The following is a 20,279-nucleotide window of genomic DNA, read 5'->3' on the forward strand; positions in this document are numbered from 1 at the left end:
TGTAAATAGTATTACAAGATAAACAGAGAATATTAAAAATATATACAAAAAGGTAAAACCTTTCTGGCTAAAATTTTCCTAAATTGATATATTTTCAGAGGATTTTGATTATATTTTATGCATTCACTAAATGCTGGAATAAGTAATTATTCTAATTTTGTCTTTTCAGGTCTGAATGGAGATGATTTCTTGGTTTTAGGCCTTCGTAATGGCAGAGTAGTATATAGCTACAATCTAGGTTCTGGCACAGCAACAATCATTAGTAAACCACTTGATCTGACACTCAATATCCATGTCATCTATCTTGGCAGATGTCTCCAAAAAGGTTGGATGAAGGTAAGAAATTGTTTCTTTTAGAAGGAAAGAGCTTTTAGATGAAAGTCTTGGCATTTTTTTACATTTCATGTGGAATTGTAAAAATCAGTTTCCCTGTTAAGTTTGCAGGACTGTGTTCATTAGAAGTTCCTTAATAAAGTAAATTCATTTGTTATAACAAAAATAAATGCTTCATTGAAAGGTGGATGATCAGAAGAATAAAACTGTCACTTCTCCTGGGACTCTGGTTGGACTCAATGTCTTCAGTCAGTTTTATTTAGGAGGCTATCATGAGTATACTCCAGAACTCCTACCAGAGGGATCCAGATTTATGAACGGCTTTCAAGGTAAAGATTATATTGTTTCAGTTCCTTTTAAAGCATGCTTTGAATTGCTTTAGTTGCCTAAGAAATAAAGATCTAAAATCTCTGTCTTTAGAAGGAAGCAAACTATGGTCTTCTTGGCTGAGATTCCTATGTCTTTTTCATTATTTCACTATAGTAATTAAGAAACAGGGTGCAAAGAGAGGCTTTGATAAATATTTTTAATACTGTCTGTTTCTGATCAGAATGAAAGTTTGTCATGATACCATTTCTTCCTATCTGCCCCTGTTCATCACCACTGTTCATGCCCCCTGTCAGCATCACTCGAAAAGGGCTTCCTTTCTCTGCATTAAAGTAGTTTATGTTCTCCCAGCTAGCTGTGACCATTGTTACTGGCAGTGCTGGTCTGGGTAATCATTTGAAGCTCTGTAGAAATGTTAATTCAGTTCCAATCAGTTGGATCAGCAGTGAAGCAAAGCATTTGTTCACAACACTCCTTTATTTGTATTCCTTACTCCCAAAGAAATAATGTGCTTGGTATTTGTAAGGCAAACTTCAGTTTATTTTAAGCACTGGAAAGCCTTGCAAATGGAAAGAAAACATTTTGCCATAGCAGAGCAGAGTTTCAGTTCTCCACTATCAGTTTAGGGGCATATTATGAAAGACGAGCATAGCAATAAAATTCACTGTCATACACTTGTACGCTCCATTTCCATTAATACCACATAACTGATGCTTTTCCAGCCATTACCTTACTTTTTCTTCCTACATGGAAACTTCAACAAAATCAAGTTTCTTATGCTGTAGTCGAATTTTCACTCAGGAAGTCATGAATTAATATTTCATTTGTCTCTGTCTTTCAGGAAGCATGGGTTGAATATAGTTTTCATGTCTTCTTGCTTGCAGATTGGCATATCATAAACCATGATGTCTAAGAAAGTATTTCTGGCCTTTTTTATGGAAATGTTAATGTTAGGGATGACCAAGAATGCTTTGGTTTAACAAAAACTTGGCAGTTTTACAGGCTTCTCTTATCACAACTGTATTACCGTGGCTAAACTTCTACAGATGAAGAATGAATATTCTTCTGAAAGAATGAAAATTACTTACAAGTTCATATACCATTAGTTACCATACTATTTATTGATTCCTCTTACTTTTTAAAAAGAATTTTGTCAGACATGTACCACTAAACATTTTCTCTTTGTCCCTATCATTCACACTATTAAGTGCCCTGTATTTGCTAATTCCATTCTCCAGTTCCCAGCAGCATCTTGTCTCTTGCCCAGAGTGGGCTGACTTTCAAGGAAAGCTACACTTCCCTAGGAATGATTTTCTATGACATTTTCTTATGTAGTTAGGAGCACATTTTTCTTCTAATTCAGAAATATTCCCAGTTTGAGATCTCAGAATCAGAAATAAAACTCTATAGCCTTTCTCCAGAGTGGGAACTGCAGTATTACTAACATAAAAGAAAATTCTGGATCATTTTACTTCAGCTAATTTGCAGCTATAGGGAGCCCACAGAAAATCTCTGGAAGTGACAGTCAAGATAAATTTATCTAGCACATAGTTGATTAAACCACTAAGACATTAAAAGCTGCTCTTGGCTGCTTTTAAAGACATGATTTATTAAAACTATTTTGCTTCTAATACCAGAGTGTATATCTCCTTTTGTAAGCAACCACTACTGGATCAAGAAACATTGAGGTCAGCCTTGCTGCTACAGACTAACTGTCCCCAGTGTCAGTGTGCAATCATTTAGGATTTTTACTCGGTACAGCTACTGTTTCAGACCATTTCCTCCCTTACCTTCAAAACCTTTAGCAGTTTTTGTTTCAGTGATTTCCATGGGGGGGCGGAGGGGGAAGGGGTGCGATACTGAAAATAATGTCTTTAAAAAATTGGAATTTAATTATCAAAAGATTGGAAGTCTTAAGTTTGGGAAATTTGGTGATCAACACCTACAGATTCTTTTGGTAGGCTGAAGGATGTTTGTTGATACCTTGAGCATTTAGAAATCTTTCTTCAGACACTGTGACAAAGTAGTAAAGGTAAACCTGAAATGAAGCAGCCACGCTCGTGTAGAGTTTGAGGTGCTCCAAACTATGAGCTTCATCTGAATTTGTAACTCCTTGTGGGCTTACAGGAACCTTTTGTAAATGGGCACATGGTAGTATAGTTTACTTAAGCCTCCAGCTTTTTCTTTGTTGTCCTTTTACAGTTTAATTAAAGGACCTTTTAGTTTTCTGAGATATGTAGCAGAGCATAGTGCAGCTGCTCTTAAGTCCATGTGGGTAGTGGGTAGCTGGAGATCTTGTGGCCAAAACCTGCTCATTGTGGACAGTCTGCAGTGGATGGAGTATAAAACCAACTGCCTCATGTTGAGTTCTGCACAACTACGCACTGTGACACCCCCACAAAACTAGATAGTTATTTGGAAAAAGCCAGAAATACAGCTGGATTTCCAGACTTCGCATTTCTGAGACAGGCAGAGAAAAATCTGGTGTCAAGGAGAAAGAAAGAGGGAAAGTTTCAATGTTTCATAACCTGTGGTACCACTGTGGCGTGATGCAGTTTCTAACCACAGAGCAATTGCTGCATATCCAGGGCTTGCATCTAGAAATAAGTGAAGAGCAGAGAGAGAGGAGTAACTGATTGTTCCTCTGGTATGGCTATAGAAACAATCTGTTGTTTGACAGCAAATAATATTAAATAGAGTAAAAAGGCATAGGAGAAGCTTTTACCATAAAGCTTAACTGTTGATGAATCTCCTCCACACTAAAAAAAGCTACCTCTTCACATAAATAATTTTGCAAAGAAGCAAACAAAATGTCAGCTACTTCAGTCACTTTTTAAAATAAAGTAAACCCAGAACTCAGTTGAGTTCTAACTAGATACAAATATAGCCTTGAGGTCAAAGTTTATGTTCATAGTCAGATAGAATGCATTACAAGCCTGCCAGGGCTAAAACTACTTTTCTTTATATTCCTGCATCTCAGATTTTGCAGAAGGAAACTGACTTCTGAAGTATCTTTTCATCAGTGTTGCTTTTTGTATCACAGTTTCATATTAGTTATACACAGCCTCTGGGTGTTTGGGTCACAGCTTGGCAGCAGCATTGGGTAGCCATTGTGGGGGCCATCCTTTTTAGAGAAACATGCCATAACTCACAAGCACTCAAAAAAACAGGGAAAAAGCAAAGCACTGTAGGACAGGTAGAATTTTAGCAATGCCTAAGTTCAGTACTGCATTCAGATAGACATCAATTTATGTATGTACCTTGTTCTGTGAGTTCTCATGCTAGATATAAATATCTGGAAAAAAAATAAAACTGTGTAATGAATCGTATTTTTAATAGGCTATTTATACATTTATTATATTATTGTATATATTGTATATATATATGTATATTATTTATACAATTTTATAACCTATGCAGTTATTATAAGCTATGAAGTATATTGTTGGTAGCTCTGGTGATTTGTGAGCTCTGTTTGACTGGGGTAAAAGCGATGAATTAAACTGAGAGGAAAATAATTAATTGACAGAAAGCTCTAAATGTGGTCTAAGGAGTTACTAGACAAAAGATGACGAGCAAAAAGGGGGTATATCCTCCTAGAGTAAACTGTCTTGCATCTGATTTCAGCTTACTTGTATAAAACTTTGATCTTCATAATCAAACCAAGATTGACTTAAAAATCCAGAAACTTCTGAGTACCTCTGGCGGACTTGACTGTGTCAGAAAACCTCTCCACTATTCAGAATAGTTGGCAGCCTCTTATTTAAAGAGGCCCAGAACGGGCAGAGCAAAGGGAATTCAGGTCAGAGAAAAGGCACGTTCATCAGCTGATTCCTCTGCAGAATGTTATAGTGCTTGCTACAACAGGCTCAAATTGTTGCTCTAATTCCTTCGTTTACATCCCACTGACTAAGAATTAGAAGAAGTAAAGAAAATTAACTTAAAAATTCAGTTGAATTCATAAAGCTGGGCCAAAAGTCTCTTGTATGCTTTGTATGCAAGTGCTCAAGAACTGTTCCTATCCTAGATGTTCTGCTGGTACTATTAAATTAGTCATCAACACAAATGCCAGTTTATTTTTTAAGATGACCTTACCAGTTCTTGGGTACTCACTGTGCTTTCCATTGTTTACACAGACCTCTGAGCTGCTTTCTCTTAATACTCCAGTGAGACCCAGAACAGAACATGCTTTATCTGTACTGATAAACAGATGAAACACTAGTTAGGATTTACTGAGCACACAGTGACCTAAAACCAACCCTGTTAAAAGCAAAGAAGCAATAATACAAAGACAGCAAATTATCATCAAACTGAGTTATTTTTAAATTGCTAAACTGGGTTTTTTAATTACTAGTTATGGGTCAATAAAAAGAGAACTATAAAATGTGTGTAATACAGAAAAAGCCTATCTAAGAAAGGTCCTTTTAGTAACATTTTTCTAACTATATTTGAAATATATATCTTGCTACAGTTATATAGCTATAGTATATATAGCTATATATATATATATAGTTATCTTGCTATAAATATTACTTCTATTTTGTTGAGAACGATTTATGTTATTATTTAAAAAATCAAAATTGGACATTAATACTGTTTCAGGTGCAAGTCTTCTTTTCCAAATGACTTTTTTTAAAAAGCAGTGTGATGATTACTTGCAATTGCCACATCATATCCTTTCCCTACTTTTTGTATTAAACAGAAAGCCTTTGGCATACACTGCTGAATACCTATGATTCTCATTATTTCAAGCACTGTGGGGAATTCACCATTTCACAGCTAAATTGTATAAATAAGATTTAGAAAGGTATGAGCATTTCCAAATACATTACTGGTTTATTTGAACTGGTTTAAAAGGCTATTTTTAGTCTAAAATAGTATATATTTATTTATAGATTTGGATGTCATTTCAAAAATGCTTAAGGCTACCTTTAAATGTGATTCTAAATCACTTGGATGTTGAAGTATACTTTGAAAAGTTACTTAAGATTTGATCCAAAAAGATATAATATATGACAGTCTTCAATTTTGCAGTTAATAATCAGTCATGCAGATCTGAAAATGTCATTCAGAAATACTGATGAATTAAATTAGACCCATAAGGCTAATCATCCTGTGCAGTCACTAGGAAGTGCAAAGACTCTCCAAAGGGTCAGTCCCCAGAAAGCCCACAGGGTAAACAGGAGCTTCCTGGAGGAAGAAAGTTGGGAACATCTCTGCTTCACTCTGAAGCTCTGGCTTCTCTTTGCACATGGATATTAATGCATCCCAAATTAAAAGAACATCAGGGCACAGATCCAGGCACTGGCACTCATTTATCTCTACAGATAAATTCTTACACTTTTTTCCTGTCAGATATTTGGCCTGTGAATTGTATTCTCAGATCAAGGGCCTTAAGGAGCAGCATATACCTGCTATAAAATGTGGTCATGTGCAATGTGATCTGTATGTACCAGGAACTGAAGCATTCGTTTTTGAAGGGGAGAATGTGGGGCTTTCCCTGAAAGAGTCCTTTTCAGTCTGTTCTCTGGGTTCTTACATACCTTGAATTAAACAAACTTCTTGGTGTCCTTTTTTTTTCCTGGGTCATTGAGGTTTTTTGACTGGTTTTATCTGATATAGATTCACTCCTGTAAAAGCATGCATATGTAAATACAAAATTGCACCTAGCCATTCCTTAGCCACTAACTTTGTATTCTATCTGTTCCCTGAGAAATTATTTCTCTTGTTTAACATATCATTAAATGAAGGAACATACAGTCGTTCACTCATTTGCCTTAACAGAAAGCAATCAGCGTACATATAATTCATGTTTAGATGGGGTTGCCACTCATTGAAGACAGTCAGGTGAAAGTCACTTCTATGGAGGGTTGACACTGTCCTTTTGTTTGTTTTGACTTCCTGTATCCGTTTTAAACTTCATTTGTTTTTTCTTTTTACTTTTGAGGTTGCATTTTTGATGTTCAAGTTCGCACCAGCACGAATCAAGAGTTTAGATCACCAGGGACTCCAGAAGGTCATCCCAATTCTGGTCGCAGTGTTGGACAATGTAAAGATTCTCCATGTAGCTTAATAAAATGCAGAAATGGTGGGAAGTGCATAGAAAGTGGCTCTACTGTTTAGTAAGTATATATATATTTTTTTTAGACTGCAGTATAAACTGTTTTCTAGATTAATAACTATGGTACTTGAATGGCTTGATAACAAAAGTCTCTAGGAGCCTATAGGAGCTCTAGGAGCCTATCACCCTATCAGAAAGAAAAAAACTGCTGAAGGGTTTCATATATAAGACCGTGTGAACATTTCATCCTTTCCATTGCAAACCAAACAAGGTGTGTTAGTCAGGATCTTGTGTTCAAAGTGCTTGAACTAGGTCAGTGCATCATATAAGCTGTTCATTGGGCTGACCTATGAGATAAGAAGTGGTGGCAAGGACAACTGGCCCAGAAGACAGGGCTATGGTCCTTCATTCCTTATCACTAAGTATGGAGGAATCTTTCTTTACATCCAAACTATGAGGCATGCACAAAAGAATTACATATGGCATTCCAAATTACTCATGTGTGTCAACACCTCCATTGTAATAAACCTTGTTTTCAAACACTTTGTAACTCAGCTTTGCTGAGGAGCACTTTTGATTTTAAAAGTGTCTGCCAAGATGAATTATACTCACTTCCTCTCATGTGCTTTACTATGTCTTCATTTATTTACATGTATTTGCATTATTTGCTTACAAAGAGGAAAGTGCAGATTTAAAGCATCTGAAGACACTGACTGAAAACCCTGTAGAGAGCAAAGCAGATAAGAATTTAAAAATAGGCTTTGCACTGTGGAGAATCTGTATGCTGTTTCTTCAAAGCAACAAAGGCTGTGTGCTACAAAGAGTTTGCATACCTGTCAAGCTCAAAACAACCTACTAACGATGTGCTGGCAGGAGAATTACATGGTAATTGGTTTTGCTGAGACAAAATCTTAGCACAGCTGGATAAGTTGATGAAGAAAGGATTTAAAGTGGTGTAGTTGGGCAGATGGGAGTGGCATGCCTAGCACACATTTCTGATTATTTTTTACTTCTTGCAATTTTGGTTTTGTATCTGCCCCATCTGCCCATCTATACCACTCTAAGTCTTTTCTTTAGCAACTTATCCAGCTGTGCTGTCATCTTCATGTCTATAAAGTACACAGAGTCACCACCAGCAAGACCTAGAGAACATTTGGAAAGCAGGTGGATGGCTAGAGTGGCAACTGGTGACATTACTGCATTGGAAGCTTGATACAGACAGAGTTCTTTTTCATCATTATAGTTTCATAATTTGTATTCCAGGTTTGTTTAGGGATTGTTCTAAAATGAGTGTGTGTTTGTGTGATTTGTGTTTTCTGCATTTTGTTTTTAATTTGTAGTGACCTATTCCTGAACTATTTTCTTCTCCACATATTTCAGAACAGTAAGGTCTTTGAAGACTGTATATACATGTGTACCAGTAATGGCCACTTTTTTTGCTCACAAAAAAGTGAAATGTTGTCAAAGAGGTGTGGATGTAGCATGCATTTTTTTTTCAATGTATAGTATCTGTGAATCAAATCTTACATTTTCTCAGAGGGAACACCTTTCTGTTTTCAAGTCATCAGTGTTCCTTTGAAGAGCAGAGTGCTTGAGGGAAATGAATTTGTATTTAAATTTTTTTTTCTCCTCAAATGAGATCTCTCTAGAGGTTTTTGTTGCTGTTTTGAGCTATTTTTATGTCTTGCTTTCACTACCCTGCCAGAAAGAGTGCAATGCTGTTAAGCTGTAGAATTAGTTGCTATAGGGACAATGCTTTGATTTAAATATAAGCAGAAATATATAGCATTAAATTTAACATTCTGGCCAGCAACAGAGCACAACTAGTCTGTTTTAACAAAATAAAGAGGAAATATTTGAATAATAAAATGAAGAATTTTGTGTTTAAAGGCCAATAATATCCAGTAGATAAAATAGTAGATAAATAGTATCATAGAATCATAGAATCGACTGGGTTGGAAGGGACCTCAGAGATCATCAAGTCCAACCCTTGATCCACTACCGTTGCAGTTACTAGACCATGGCACTGAGTGCCACATCCAGTCTCTTTTTAAATATCTCTAGGGATGGAGAATCCACTACTTCCCTGGGCAGCCCATTCTAATGTCTGATCACCCTCTCTGTAAAGAAATTCTTTCTAATATCCAACCTAAACCTCCCCTGGCACAACTTAAGACTGTGCCCTCTTGTCTTGCTGAGAGTTGCCTGGGAGAAGAGACCAACCCCCACTTGGCTCCAACCTCCTTTCAGGGAGTTGTAGAGAGTGATGAGATCTCCTCGGAGACTCCTCTTTTCCAGGCTGAATAACCCCCAGCTCCCTCAGCCTCTCTTCATAGGATATTTGCTTCAGTCCCTTCACCAGCTTAGTTGCCCTCCTTTGGACCTGCTCCAGGACCACAATCTCCTTCCTAAACTGAGGGGCCCAGAACTGGACACAGTACTCAAGGTGTGGCCTCACCAGGGCTGAGTACAGGGGCAGAATCACTTCCTTGGACCTGCTGGCCACGCTGTTCCTGATACAGGCCAGGATGCCATTGGCCTTCTTGGCTACCTGGGCACACTGTTGGCTCATGTTCAGCTTCGTGTCACTCCAGACTCCAAGGTCCCTTTCTGTCTGGCTGTTCTCCAACCACTCTGTCCCCAGCCTGTAGCGCTGCTTGGGGTTGTTGTGGCCAAGGTGCAGGACCCGGCACTTGGCCGTGTTGAACCTCATCCCATTGGAATCAGCTCATCTCTCCCGTCTGTCCAAGTCCCTCTGTAGAGCCCTCCTGCCCTCCAGCTGATAGTAGTAGATAGATTTAATGTTTAAATATACTTAATTTCCTTCCAATCTTAATTTCAACAAACTCCATTTTCACCCTCTATCCTGAAGACAGACTGTTTTCCATCAATAGTTTAGGTTTCTACTGCCTGAATTTAAAGCCACTTTTATTTAGACATCCCCTCCATCTCTCAGCATCTTTCAGTTCCCAATACAATACATATTTAGGAACTATATCCAGAAATCTCTGTTTTTTGGGGAGCCTCATGTTGCCAATACAGACCAATATGAATTTGAGATGTCCTGTAGTATCTGAGATAGCTAAATAATGTTGACAAATGTGACAGTTCCTTCTGGAAAAGTACATGGAGGCCTCTGATCTCTATTGATTATACACCCATCTTGCATGTAGACATCTCAATTCAGGTGTCTGACTTGGCAGAGCTGAATCCCTCCTTTAATGCTATAAGATTATTTGTTTTATTTAACACCACATTTGCCTAATTATAGGAATATACAGATTTGTTAGCATTGAACATCGCATTTTAAATGTGATATTTTCTATGTGCATTGTAAGAATGCTCTTTGTTTACTTTAAGAAACTAGATTGGATATAAGGAAGCTTGCAAATTATTCCCTAAAAATCCTTTAGAACCTTTAGTTATTTCCCTATGAAGTTCAAGATATGCTTCTGGTTTTATTAGGATTTCCTGTAGTAACATACAGACATGTCACTCACATAGCTTGTAACATGAAATTACTTCTCATGATTGTTTTTAGATGCCTGGATTTTTATATATAAAACTTTAAGGTTTAGTCCTTAATCAGCAGTGAAATAAACTTGTTGTCCTTACTTATGCAGAAACTATGCTGCTTGAGAGGCCTGTTTGGCTTGGGTAAGGGACTTTGAGCCCAGGAAGTGATTCTATGAATAGTACATGATACTGTTAAGCATTTAACAAGAAACAAACTAGAAGAAAGAAGACTTTAAATGTTACTATACTTGAGCATTCTGAATACAAATATTAAAGAACTTGAAGCATTATCTGAAATTTCCAGAACTGAAAGTGATCTTTTTTTGTATTTCTCTGACAGCTGTGAATTTTGAAGTTCTTCCTTCCTGAACTGGCTGGCTTTGTCATGTGTGTGCTGTGAATTGCAGCTTATTAAGAGTTCTTTGCAAAACTAGGGGATTCAAGATTATCCACTTTCCTCTCAGACACACTAACAAAGCCTTAGTATTCTTTATCCGCCTAAAATACACCACAGAAAAAATAAAAGATGTTTTAGCAGTTGCTCTTGAGAAACTCAAAAGCTGGAGTATAGGAGAATCAGTTTAGTCCATGTTCTTCAAAAAGCTTGATAGTAGGAATGTATCTTGTAGTGAGATTTAGTTTCTAAGACACATAAACTTAGAGTGTCTCCAGGTGAGCTAAATATGTAATATTTTATCCCAGTCAATGACCCAGGCCTTTCCAGTTTTCTGCAACTGAATGCATCACTTCATCATTAACCATGCACGCATTGATTTGTGGGATGAATAGTGCTCCAGTTCCCCTGACTCTTACAGCTGAAACACCATTGATTAGCCTAAGAGCTCAAGCACCTGTTTGAGAATCCCTAATTGCCTAAACTTGAGCATTCTATCAGAATCTTGTTTCCCTTGTCTCAAGCTGCCTCTCTTGAATGCCTATAGGAAGGCAACTGGAGGCCATCTAGGCACCTAACATAACATAAAATTTGGTGTCTTGGTCTCATAATGAATCTCACCTCTTATACCTAAAGAAATTCAAGAGTATCTGGATGATGTCCTTAGTCGTGTGATTTAGTTTTAGGTAGTCCTGCAAGGAGCAGGATATTATTATCTTTATGGGTCCCTTTCAACTTGAGATATTTTGTGATTCTAAATGGGCCTTTTAATTCCTGAAACTCAAGACACTAGTTATGTTGTAAGACATTGGGTTCTCTGCTCTGGAAAAATAACAAGCAACCACAACAAAGAAAATATAGGGAAAAAGACCAGCATAGCAGGTCACATGAGGGAAGGGAAATAAGATGCTGCCTATCTTCCTTATCTTTCTAAAGATTAGGAAGTCTTGGATGTAAACTTCTCAGCCCCAGTCCAACTTGCTTAGGAATATTAAATAGAAGAGGACACATTTCTTTATAGAGCTTTGCCACTGTAGGCCACAGCGAACATCTTCAGCTCAACTACACGTATGCAGACAGAAGCCAGGGAAAAGGGAAGAACTGTTATGCCTGTTTCCCAACAGCAGCAGCTACAGCTCCAAACACCCTGCTTCACAGCCCAAGAAGTGGAAATTTCTGATTGCACTCAAGGAGTTAAATTGCTTCTCCTTCTCAATAGCTTTCATGGATCAAAGCATAACATTTCTAGCTGAGACAAAGCATTCTGATGCTGACTTTGATGAATTGTGGTGCTTTTGCTTTTGCAAGGTCATGTCCTCTTTTCCTCTTCATTCCAAATATCTGTTAATCACTCAGATGAGCTTGTTGGCTGTGTTTTGTGTACATGTTGTTGTCTGATCTGAAGGTTTGGTGAAAAAGCAGAATTGAACAGTTTCACTGTGTTTTGCCCAGAAACAGTGGGTCATTAATGCAGAAAGTGTAACAGTGAGTTTGAAGAAAAATTTAGCATTTTGCAACATTTTGCAAAGACATGAGCTAAGAATCAGCCAGAATACATGAGGTGTCATTTTTAGCCCTGAGAGAGAAAACTTTCAGGGAAAAATCACTAAGTGCTTTTTTCAGGGAAGCAGGTTTTGTTTTGGTTTGGGTTGTTTCTTTGTTGTGGGCTTTTTTTTCCTGGATTGATGGTTGGACTCCCTGACAGTTCTGTGATTCTGTGATTAAGAGTAGTGGACACTAAGATATCCAATGACTCAGTTTAGAAAATTTAGTTATGGCATAGATTTGCAGTTGTAGATAAATAATAGTCACCTTGCCACCTCTTTCATGGTCAAATCTCTATCCTCTTTTCCATTGAGTGCTTCACCAAACCTACCTCCAGACTGCTGATTATTAGAATTTAACAGATGAATAATGGCTAAAGGAGAGTCACCTTCTGACAGACCTGTTACTAGCTAAAACTAAGAATTGTTAGCAGTTCTCTTGTACTGACATATGGTTTTATTTATGGCTGCTCTTCACTGCTTTCCTTCCTCTTCAGTGTTCACTTTGACTCCACCTAGTTCATGAAGCCAAAGCCTTTTTGAGTTATTTGTAGAGTAAAATACAGAAAAAAGCCACAACCTTTTGAGGTATTTTTTGTATTTTGTGTTGTAATTCTAAGATTTGAAATAAAACGTTTTCTATTAAGTACATTTTTCTTTTACAATAGAATAAAAATCTCTCTACATGTAGATATCCAAAACTTCATTCCATTGCTAGACATGTTGATTTCTTTTGGTCCTAATGTTGCATTCTTTCTTTTCACTTGCTTGCCCCCCATAGCTGTGACTGCCTGACTGGATGGAAAGGTGCCTTTTGCACAGAAACAGTGTCAGTGTGTGAACCTGAGCATGATCCTCCCCACCTGTGTAAGCAAGGCAGTACCTGTGTGCCACTGCCTGATGGCTACATGTGTCACTGTCCTCTTGGAACAACTGGTACCTATTGTGAACAAGGTATGTCAAATGGATAGTAAACCGCACATACAGTTTATGCAACAATGCCCAGGTAGAAAAACACATGTATTTTGTAATACATCCATTAAATGTGGCCAAAGATACAAAGTACAAAATAGGTTTTTTGTAAGAACATGGTGCCCATTTCTGTTACAAAAATCAAGTGATTCATAGCTATGAGATGTTGGATGTTATTCTCTCATTTTTAGCACTGTTTGTTCCTTCAGTCTTTTCAAACCATTCAACCAAATTTATGGGCAGCACAGCCTTGTAAGATACCAAGGGGACCAAGAAGCATTATGCAGAGCAGGTGCTTAGTTAAATTTCCAAGCTTAGCATAATTAATTATGTTGAGAAATACACTTAAGAGCTCAGTAGTACATTTCTGAATACACTTCTGAAGTAGGAAGCAACTGGCACCTTACCCAGTTTCTGCTGACACTAATGGGGAGGTTCCTGCTGACTTCTCTGACTACTGAGTAGGGATGGTGATGAAAGATGCAAACATCAATGTAATGATCTTCAAGTGCCTATTCTCCCTGGTTTTCTTCCAAACATGCTCAAAATATGTCTCTGGTTTTGTATTCCTCATGTGTTAGAATGCTTTATCTGTCTGTGTTCTTCTCTGAGAGATTGCACAAATTAATTTCCAGCAGTGTGAATACAGAGGTGCTACAAGCTCAGGGACTTTACTGCAAGTGTCTAAAGCACTCTGTGTTCAAGGAGATGTAGTACAGGCCACACCTTGTATTCCACAGCTCTTGGATTCAAGTTAACATTACACAAGCTTGTGTTTTGCCTTCAAGAACCTTTCTATACATCTTTTGGAGCACTCCAGTTATTGTTAAATATCTCTCTTTAGCAAACTGTGTGCCAAGGTCCAGCTGCTCTTGTTGTGCCTACAGAGCGGGTTTCAACCACAAAATTGACAGGCTGAACCACATTTGACCTGATTTGCAGTCGTAGATGGATATAGATGGATACAGTTTTGAAATCCTGTTACAGAAAGCACTTGTGATTGGTAGGCTCAGATAAAAGAAAATGTAGCTTCTGGAAAATAAATTCTTTATTTATTCTTTATTATTCTTTATTCCATATAAGAATGTGCTTGCTCTATTGCCTGTGCTGAAACAGCTTTTCAGGGCTCTTTATAGGAACTTTTCAACTTTGAATACCCATTTCAAGTGAGGTTTTCAAAAGTAATGCCATCTAGATTCAGGATGCTGATCACCAGGGCATGTGCTATATATAATGCAGGTAATTAATTAGCTAAACACTACTGCATTCTGGTTTCAGAGTAGATTTGGATCTTCCTGTGATGTCCACTATTACCAGGACAAATAGTTCATATTTTAGCAACAGGAAATTGTATTTTGGGTAGGTTGTCATCTGTTTAGTAATTCCTTCACACACTAGAGAGTTCCTCTCTGTTCTATTTACTTTAAATATATTAAGAGAGAGACCAAGGAGGATGGTGCCAGGCTCTCCTCAATTACACCCAATGACAGGACAAGAGGCAATGTGTATAAGCTTGAGCATAGGAGGTTCCATAGAAACATGAGGAAAAAAAATTTTTACTGTGAGGGTGACAGAGCACCGGAACAGGCTGCCCAGGGATGTTGTGGACTCTCCTACTCTGGAGACATTCAAAGCCCACCTGGATGTGTCCCTGTGTGACCTCCTGTAGGTGACCCTGCTCTGGCAGGGGGGTTGGACTCGATGATCTCTCAAGGTCCCTTCCAACCCCTGACTTTCTGTGATTCTGTGATTCTTTCTTTTTTGAGTAGAAATTATGGGTCCTGACCAAACTCTTTGCCCTGCATTTCACCTTACTCTGGCAGAATAATGAATTATCATGAGATTTTTCAAAGCACAGTTTCCAATTTTAGTGGATGGCAAATGGCAAAAAAACAGCTGCTTATCAAGACTGAAAATCTTTTCTCAGGATTGATGGTGATTATTGGAGCCAAAAGGAAAAGAGACAGAGAGCAATGAACAGCCCAAGGGATCAGGAGAGAACAAAGGGAAATTAAATTATGAAGACTAATGAATGATCAGAAAAGAAGGGAAGAAGTGTGAAAAAAAAAATACAGAAGAGATTTATGAAGCAAAAAAGCCAGAGAATAACAAAGAGGAAGAACAAATAGGGCTTTACCAATAATAGCAGCTGGCAAATACAATGCAACAGTATGGATTGGATGAGAACAAGTCAGGAAAATTTAGTAAATGGGGCAGTAGAGGTAGAACCACAGTAAAAAGGAAGAGTACTCTGACCACAAATGTTAATTTGACAACAATCAAGTGAAAATGTGGTTCTTAATGAATTGTGTACATGATAGAAGCATATGTGCAGATGAGGATGTAACTGGTCTTATAGAGAAGAGTAATGTTTTCTGCTTAGAGCAGCAACTTAAACCACCAAGGATGCTGTGATTGTCAGCACACAGATATGGTACATGATGGTTAAGCTCTAGAAGTCAGAAGTACAATAACAAGTGTTCAGTAGTTGGAAAACTAAGTTAGAATAAGAGTAACTACAGGGAGAGAAAGATTAAAGAACATAGTCTGAATGGCTGATATGGTCTGAAATTCACAGTGCTTAGTTGGTCCACTGTCACGATGCTCATTGCCACAGTGTAAATACTGAGCAATATTCTCAGGAGGTTTCAGTAAGATGTTTATTAAATCGTGTATTTTAGAGGAAGGTAGAAGAAATCAGCTCACTTGATGAAGAGAGCATACCAGTTTCAATTACTCTGCATTTCATAGTCAGTGAGTGGTATACAGGTATTTTTTGGTATGACACTGAGAGTAAATATTTAATTGAATACTTAGCCTGCCAGAGCAAGTGACAGGAGTTGCTTTTCTGGTGAAAGATCAAGAGTTTTAGCAGGTAGGCAGCAGACTGGTAACTGAAGTGCAGTAGGAGGATGCCTATGAAATTTAGGACCTGTTTGAGTCAATGATCCATCAAGAGCCCTAGGAAGAGAGAGGATGATTGGAAATTATGTCTGAATGGGTCCAAAGCCTTGCCAGGGAAGTCGGAGTAAGGAATTAATTCTAGAATATTTTAAAGCTCTACTTGGATGTACTGTGTTGTCCAAACCCATTAACACGTGCAAGGCAGGGTGGTTCATGAAGTACATTAAATTTCTAAAGGTAGCACGGATGTGAGGAGAAAAAAAAAATTAAAAAAAAATTAATTTATACTAAGCTAAAAGTGTTCCTAATGAAAAGGGAAGGAAATGGAAAATTTATCCAGGAGTCTTTTTTACATAGTGTTAACATGGCTCAGGCCATGTTTAAGACTGCTTATGACACATGAAGCAACACGAAATTCTGTTCCAGTGTTTGAAAAGGTCACAGTAATAATAGTAACACAACAAAACCTGCTCAAATCCTGAAGAGCATAAGTGGCAACCAAACATTGCCAAAATCTGGCACAGTGGGAATTCTTAGTTCACACACCCTTAGCCACAAGGATTAGGAATACAAGAGAAGTAGTTTATCTAGATTTTCTTTAAAGTTCTGTATAGGTTTTTTCCAGAACACCAAAATACAATGTTAACAAAATCTGTTGTTCATTTAACTTAAAAGTTTGTTCATTGGACTTAAATTTTGCAGCTGGAGTACCAGACAGATCTAATTTGTCTTCTGTTTAAGAAATGAAATCCAACCCAGAGCAAAATGTAATTTAGTCTGTTTATTTCACTAGCACACAATGTTCAAAACCAGTAAGAGTCGCCAGCTCCCAGCACTTTGTCTGGGGGAATCCACACCAAATTCAGCTTATTGTATTTAGTCCCATGACTTCTTTTGTAATTAGATATTACAAAGGGTTTCTGAAGAGGAAGAAATCTCTGGTTTTTTCAGCTCTCCTTCAAGAGAGACAGTAGATCTTTTGTCTTCAATGTGTTTATACTCAGAGAAAACATGAACAAGACCAAATGTCAAAGGTGATTCTTCCTGGTGAAGCAGCAGCAGTCTAAAACCCTTTTGCTGCAGATAGTTTGATTTAGGACATTGTTTGATAGGATGTCATTATGTAATTGAATATAATGGTTTTTTTCATAACTAGTGATTATTAAGAAGTGTTAACATAAAAAATACAGACATGTTATCCATAGGGACTATCTACAATTGCATTCTAAACTCTTCTAAATTTTATCTCAGCACCTTATTTCTCTTAGAGAAAGAGGGTTCCTGCATGAGGCCAGTAATCCTGTCTCTAGTAGTGGCCAATAATGAAGTTTTATAGATAAACTTACTCCAACAGTTACGTGTGACATCCCAAATTTGGAGTCAATGAAGTTCCCCTGACATTCTGTTAAGCATTGAGACATATTTCAACATAATCTAGAATTCTTCCAGATGCTGAGCATATGGAATTTATATCCTAGATAATTTTCTCAATTTTGCAGAGAAATGAAGAAGATCTATAATTTCAGATTAGTTAACTGTGAGATTTCACAGACCTGACAATATTCTCATTTAACAGGACAACACTGTAATATTTGAAAGATTCAATAGATGGCACTATTGGAGAAGAATTGCCAGTAGCTCAAAGAAGCACAGATTTCATCACAGTATTTCTATAAATTTTAAGTTATTCAGCACTTTTCTCTTTAGCTAGATTAGTTTGTGCCACATACTTCCATAAAATCTATTATTTTATTCTTTTTTTACTTCAAGGCATCATAATGGAATGTTACTGCCCATTTCACAAAGAGATGATTTCTTCAACTGTATTTTAGTCTCAGGCTTTCATAGCTACAAATACTACCTGTCAATGTACAGCACTTGAAAGAAATGCAAATGTAAAGAGCTTTTTATTGCTCTGTCCTCAATTTAATGAGTTACTTGTCAAGCAATAAAGCTTTTAAATGTAAACAACTTCCTTTATCCATCAGCTCAAGTCAACTTTCTAGATACTCTTCTGATGTCAAATTCTGTTACAACAAAATTTTAAAAATACCTGATAACATGACAGAAAAAACAAAAAAGTAATGGGAATTCTGTAACTATTTGATCCATCTTCATATTCATAATGAATGACTGAAAAAAATGTGGTTTAGTTGGTTTCCTAATACTGAGGTTTCATTGCTGCTGACAGTACAATTTGCTGGCTTACTTATTCTTAGGCACTCATCTCTTAATCTGTGTTGTATTGAAAGACTGAGGTCTACTGTTTTGACTTTGGCTAGTAATAGCTATTTTGGGCTTTGGAAAGCCACAGAGCTCTTTAGGGATTTAGCCATATGCTCCTAGATGCTACTTCTTAGCTAATTAGGTCTCTAATTATCTAACGATAGAGATTACGATTCCACTGCAATAAAACTAAAGAGAACTGTAGACTTCCCTTACACAACTCTAATCTTTTATTCCAGTATTGCCCAGAACAATGATTGCATCAGTCTCTGCTCTTCAGAGACAGCAAGGATTACTAATGGCTGCAGGTCTGGGGAAATTACAGCTTTCATGAATACATTGTTCAGATGGTTCTGTTCAGTTTGTTAAGTGCTCTACTTGTTACTGCACTACAAGCTGTAGTTGTACACTTTCTTTTTTTGCTATATATGAATTAGTTTATAAGTTAGCAACAGTTCACTCCTCAAAGATGAAAAGTGGTAATTAAACAGTGGTAATTAAATGCATTCCATTTGGATAAAAATTAAACCATCTTTTTTCAGTTTTTCTGAGTATTTACACAAAAAAATGTTTGTGCAGTATCAGTGATGTTAGAGCTACGACCTTAAGCAAATTGCATCTCAAGGTGAAGCTTCCATGCATCTGTATTTGTCATTGTTTAACAAAATGAAAAAAACAGCTGGTGGAGTTGCTCAATCTCTCTTGCAAGGACTAGGTTCGAAGGGGGAAGGGGTTGAAACAAGGTCCTCCGGAAAGGAGCCCAAGGGTGGACAGCGCAAGTTAAGGGACAAATCAGCAGCCCAGCTGAAATGCATGTACACCAATGCACGCAGCATGGGCAACAAACAGGATGAGCTGGAAGCCACCGTGCAGCAGGAAAGATATGATGTAGTCGCTATCACGGAAACGTGGTGGGATGACTCCCATGACTGGAGTGCTGCAATGGGTGGCTACAGGCTCTTCAGAAAGGACAGACAGGGTAGAAGAGGTGGAGGGGTAGCCCTGTATGTTAGAGAGTCTCTTGACTCCACAGAAATTGAAGTAGGTGATAATAAGGTGGAGTGCCTGTGGGTAAGAATCAGGGGGAAGGCCAACAAGACTGATACTGTGGTGGGAGTCTGTTACAGACCACCCAACCAGGAGGATGAGGGTGATGAACTCTTCTACAACCAGCTGGCACATGTTTCAAAATCGTCGTCCCTTATTCTCGTGGGTGACTTTAACCTGCCGGACATCTGCTGGGAATTCCACACAGCAGAGAGGAGGCAGTCTAGGAGATTCCTAGAGTGTATTGAGGATAATTTCCTGATGCAGCTGGTAAATGAGCCTACCAGGGATGGAGCCCCACTTGATCTACTCTTTACAAACAGAGAGGGGCTGGTGGGGGATGTGGTGGTCGGAGGGCGTCTGGGACTTAGTGATCACGAAATAATAGAGTTCTCAATAATCAGGGACACAAGGAGGGTTGTCAATAAAACCTCTACATTAGACTTCCGGAGGGCAGATTTTGGCCTTTTCAGAAGACTAGTCCGGAGCATATCCTGGGAAACAGCCCTTGAAAACAAAGGGGTCAAGGAGGGATGGACATTCTTCAAAGAGCAAGTTTTGAAAGCTCAGGAGCAGGCTATCCCGGTGTGTCGAAAGGCGAGCCGGCGGGGAAGACGACCACTCTGGCTCAACAGAGAGACTTTGAAGGAAATTAGGATTAAGAAGAGGGCCTACCGGTTATGGAAAAAAGGGTTATCTACTCAAGAGGAATTCAGGAATACAGTTAAGTTATGTAGGAAAAAAATTAGAGACACAAAGGCACAACTTGAACTAAATCTCGCCACCTCTGTGAAGGATAACAAGAAGTCCTTCTACAGATACATCAGTAGCAAAAGGAGGGGCAAGGAAAACATTCATTCTTTAATGGACATGGACGGGAATGTAATTGTCAATGATGAAGAAAAGGCTGAGGTATTTAACACTTTCTTTGCCTCAGTTTTTAACAGTAAAACGG

At 37.9% G+C, this 20,279-nt stretch overlaps 1 protein-coding gene across 1 annotated transcript in view; it reads left to right on the forward strand.

Annotated features, from left to right (window-relative positions):
• EYS (eyes shut homolog) overlaps positions 1 to 20,279 on the forward strand; it is a 709,634-nt gene that overhangs the window by 671,741 nt on the left and 17,614 nt on the right. Inside the window, exons 42-45 of the mRNA XM_030447573.1 lie at positions 170 to 336; positions 518 to 662; positions 6,608 to 6,782; positions 12,957 to 13,129. Coding sequence (XP_030303433.1) covers positions 170 to 336; positions 518 to 662; positions 6,608 to 6,782; positions 12,957 to 13,129 — 660 coding nt within the window. The remainder of the gene's footprint in view (positions 1 to 169; positions 337 to 517; positions 663 to 6,607; positions 6,783 to 12,956; positions 13,130 to 20,279) is intronic.

The sequence above is a fragment of the Calypte anna genome, chromosome 3, assembly GCF_003957555.1.
Source record: "Calypte anna isolate BGI_N300 chromosome 3, bCalAnn1_v1.p, whole genome shotgun sequence".
In the NCBI taxonomy this organism is placed as follows: domain Eukaryota; kingdom Metazoa; phylum Chordata; class Aves; order Apodiformes; family Trochilidae; genus Calypte; species Calypte anna.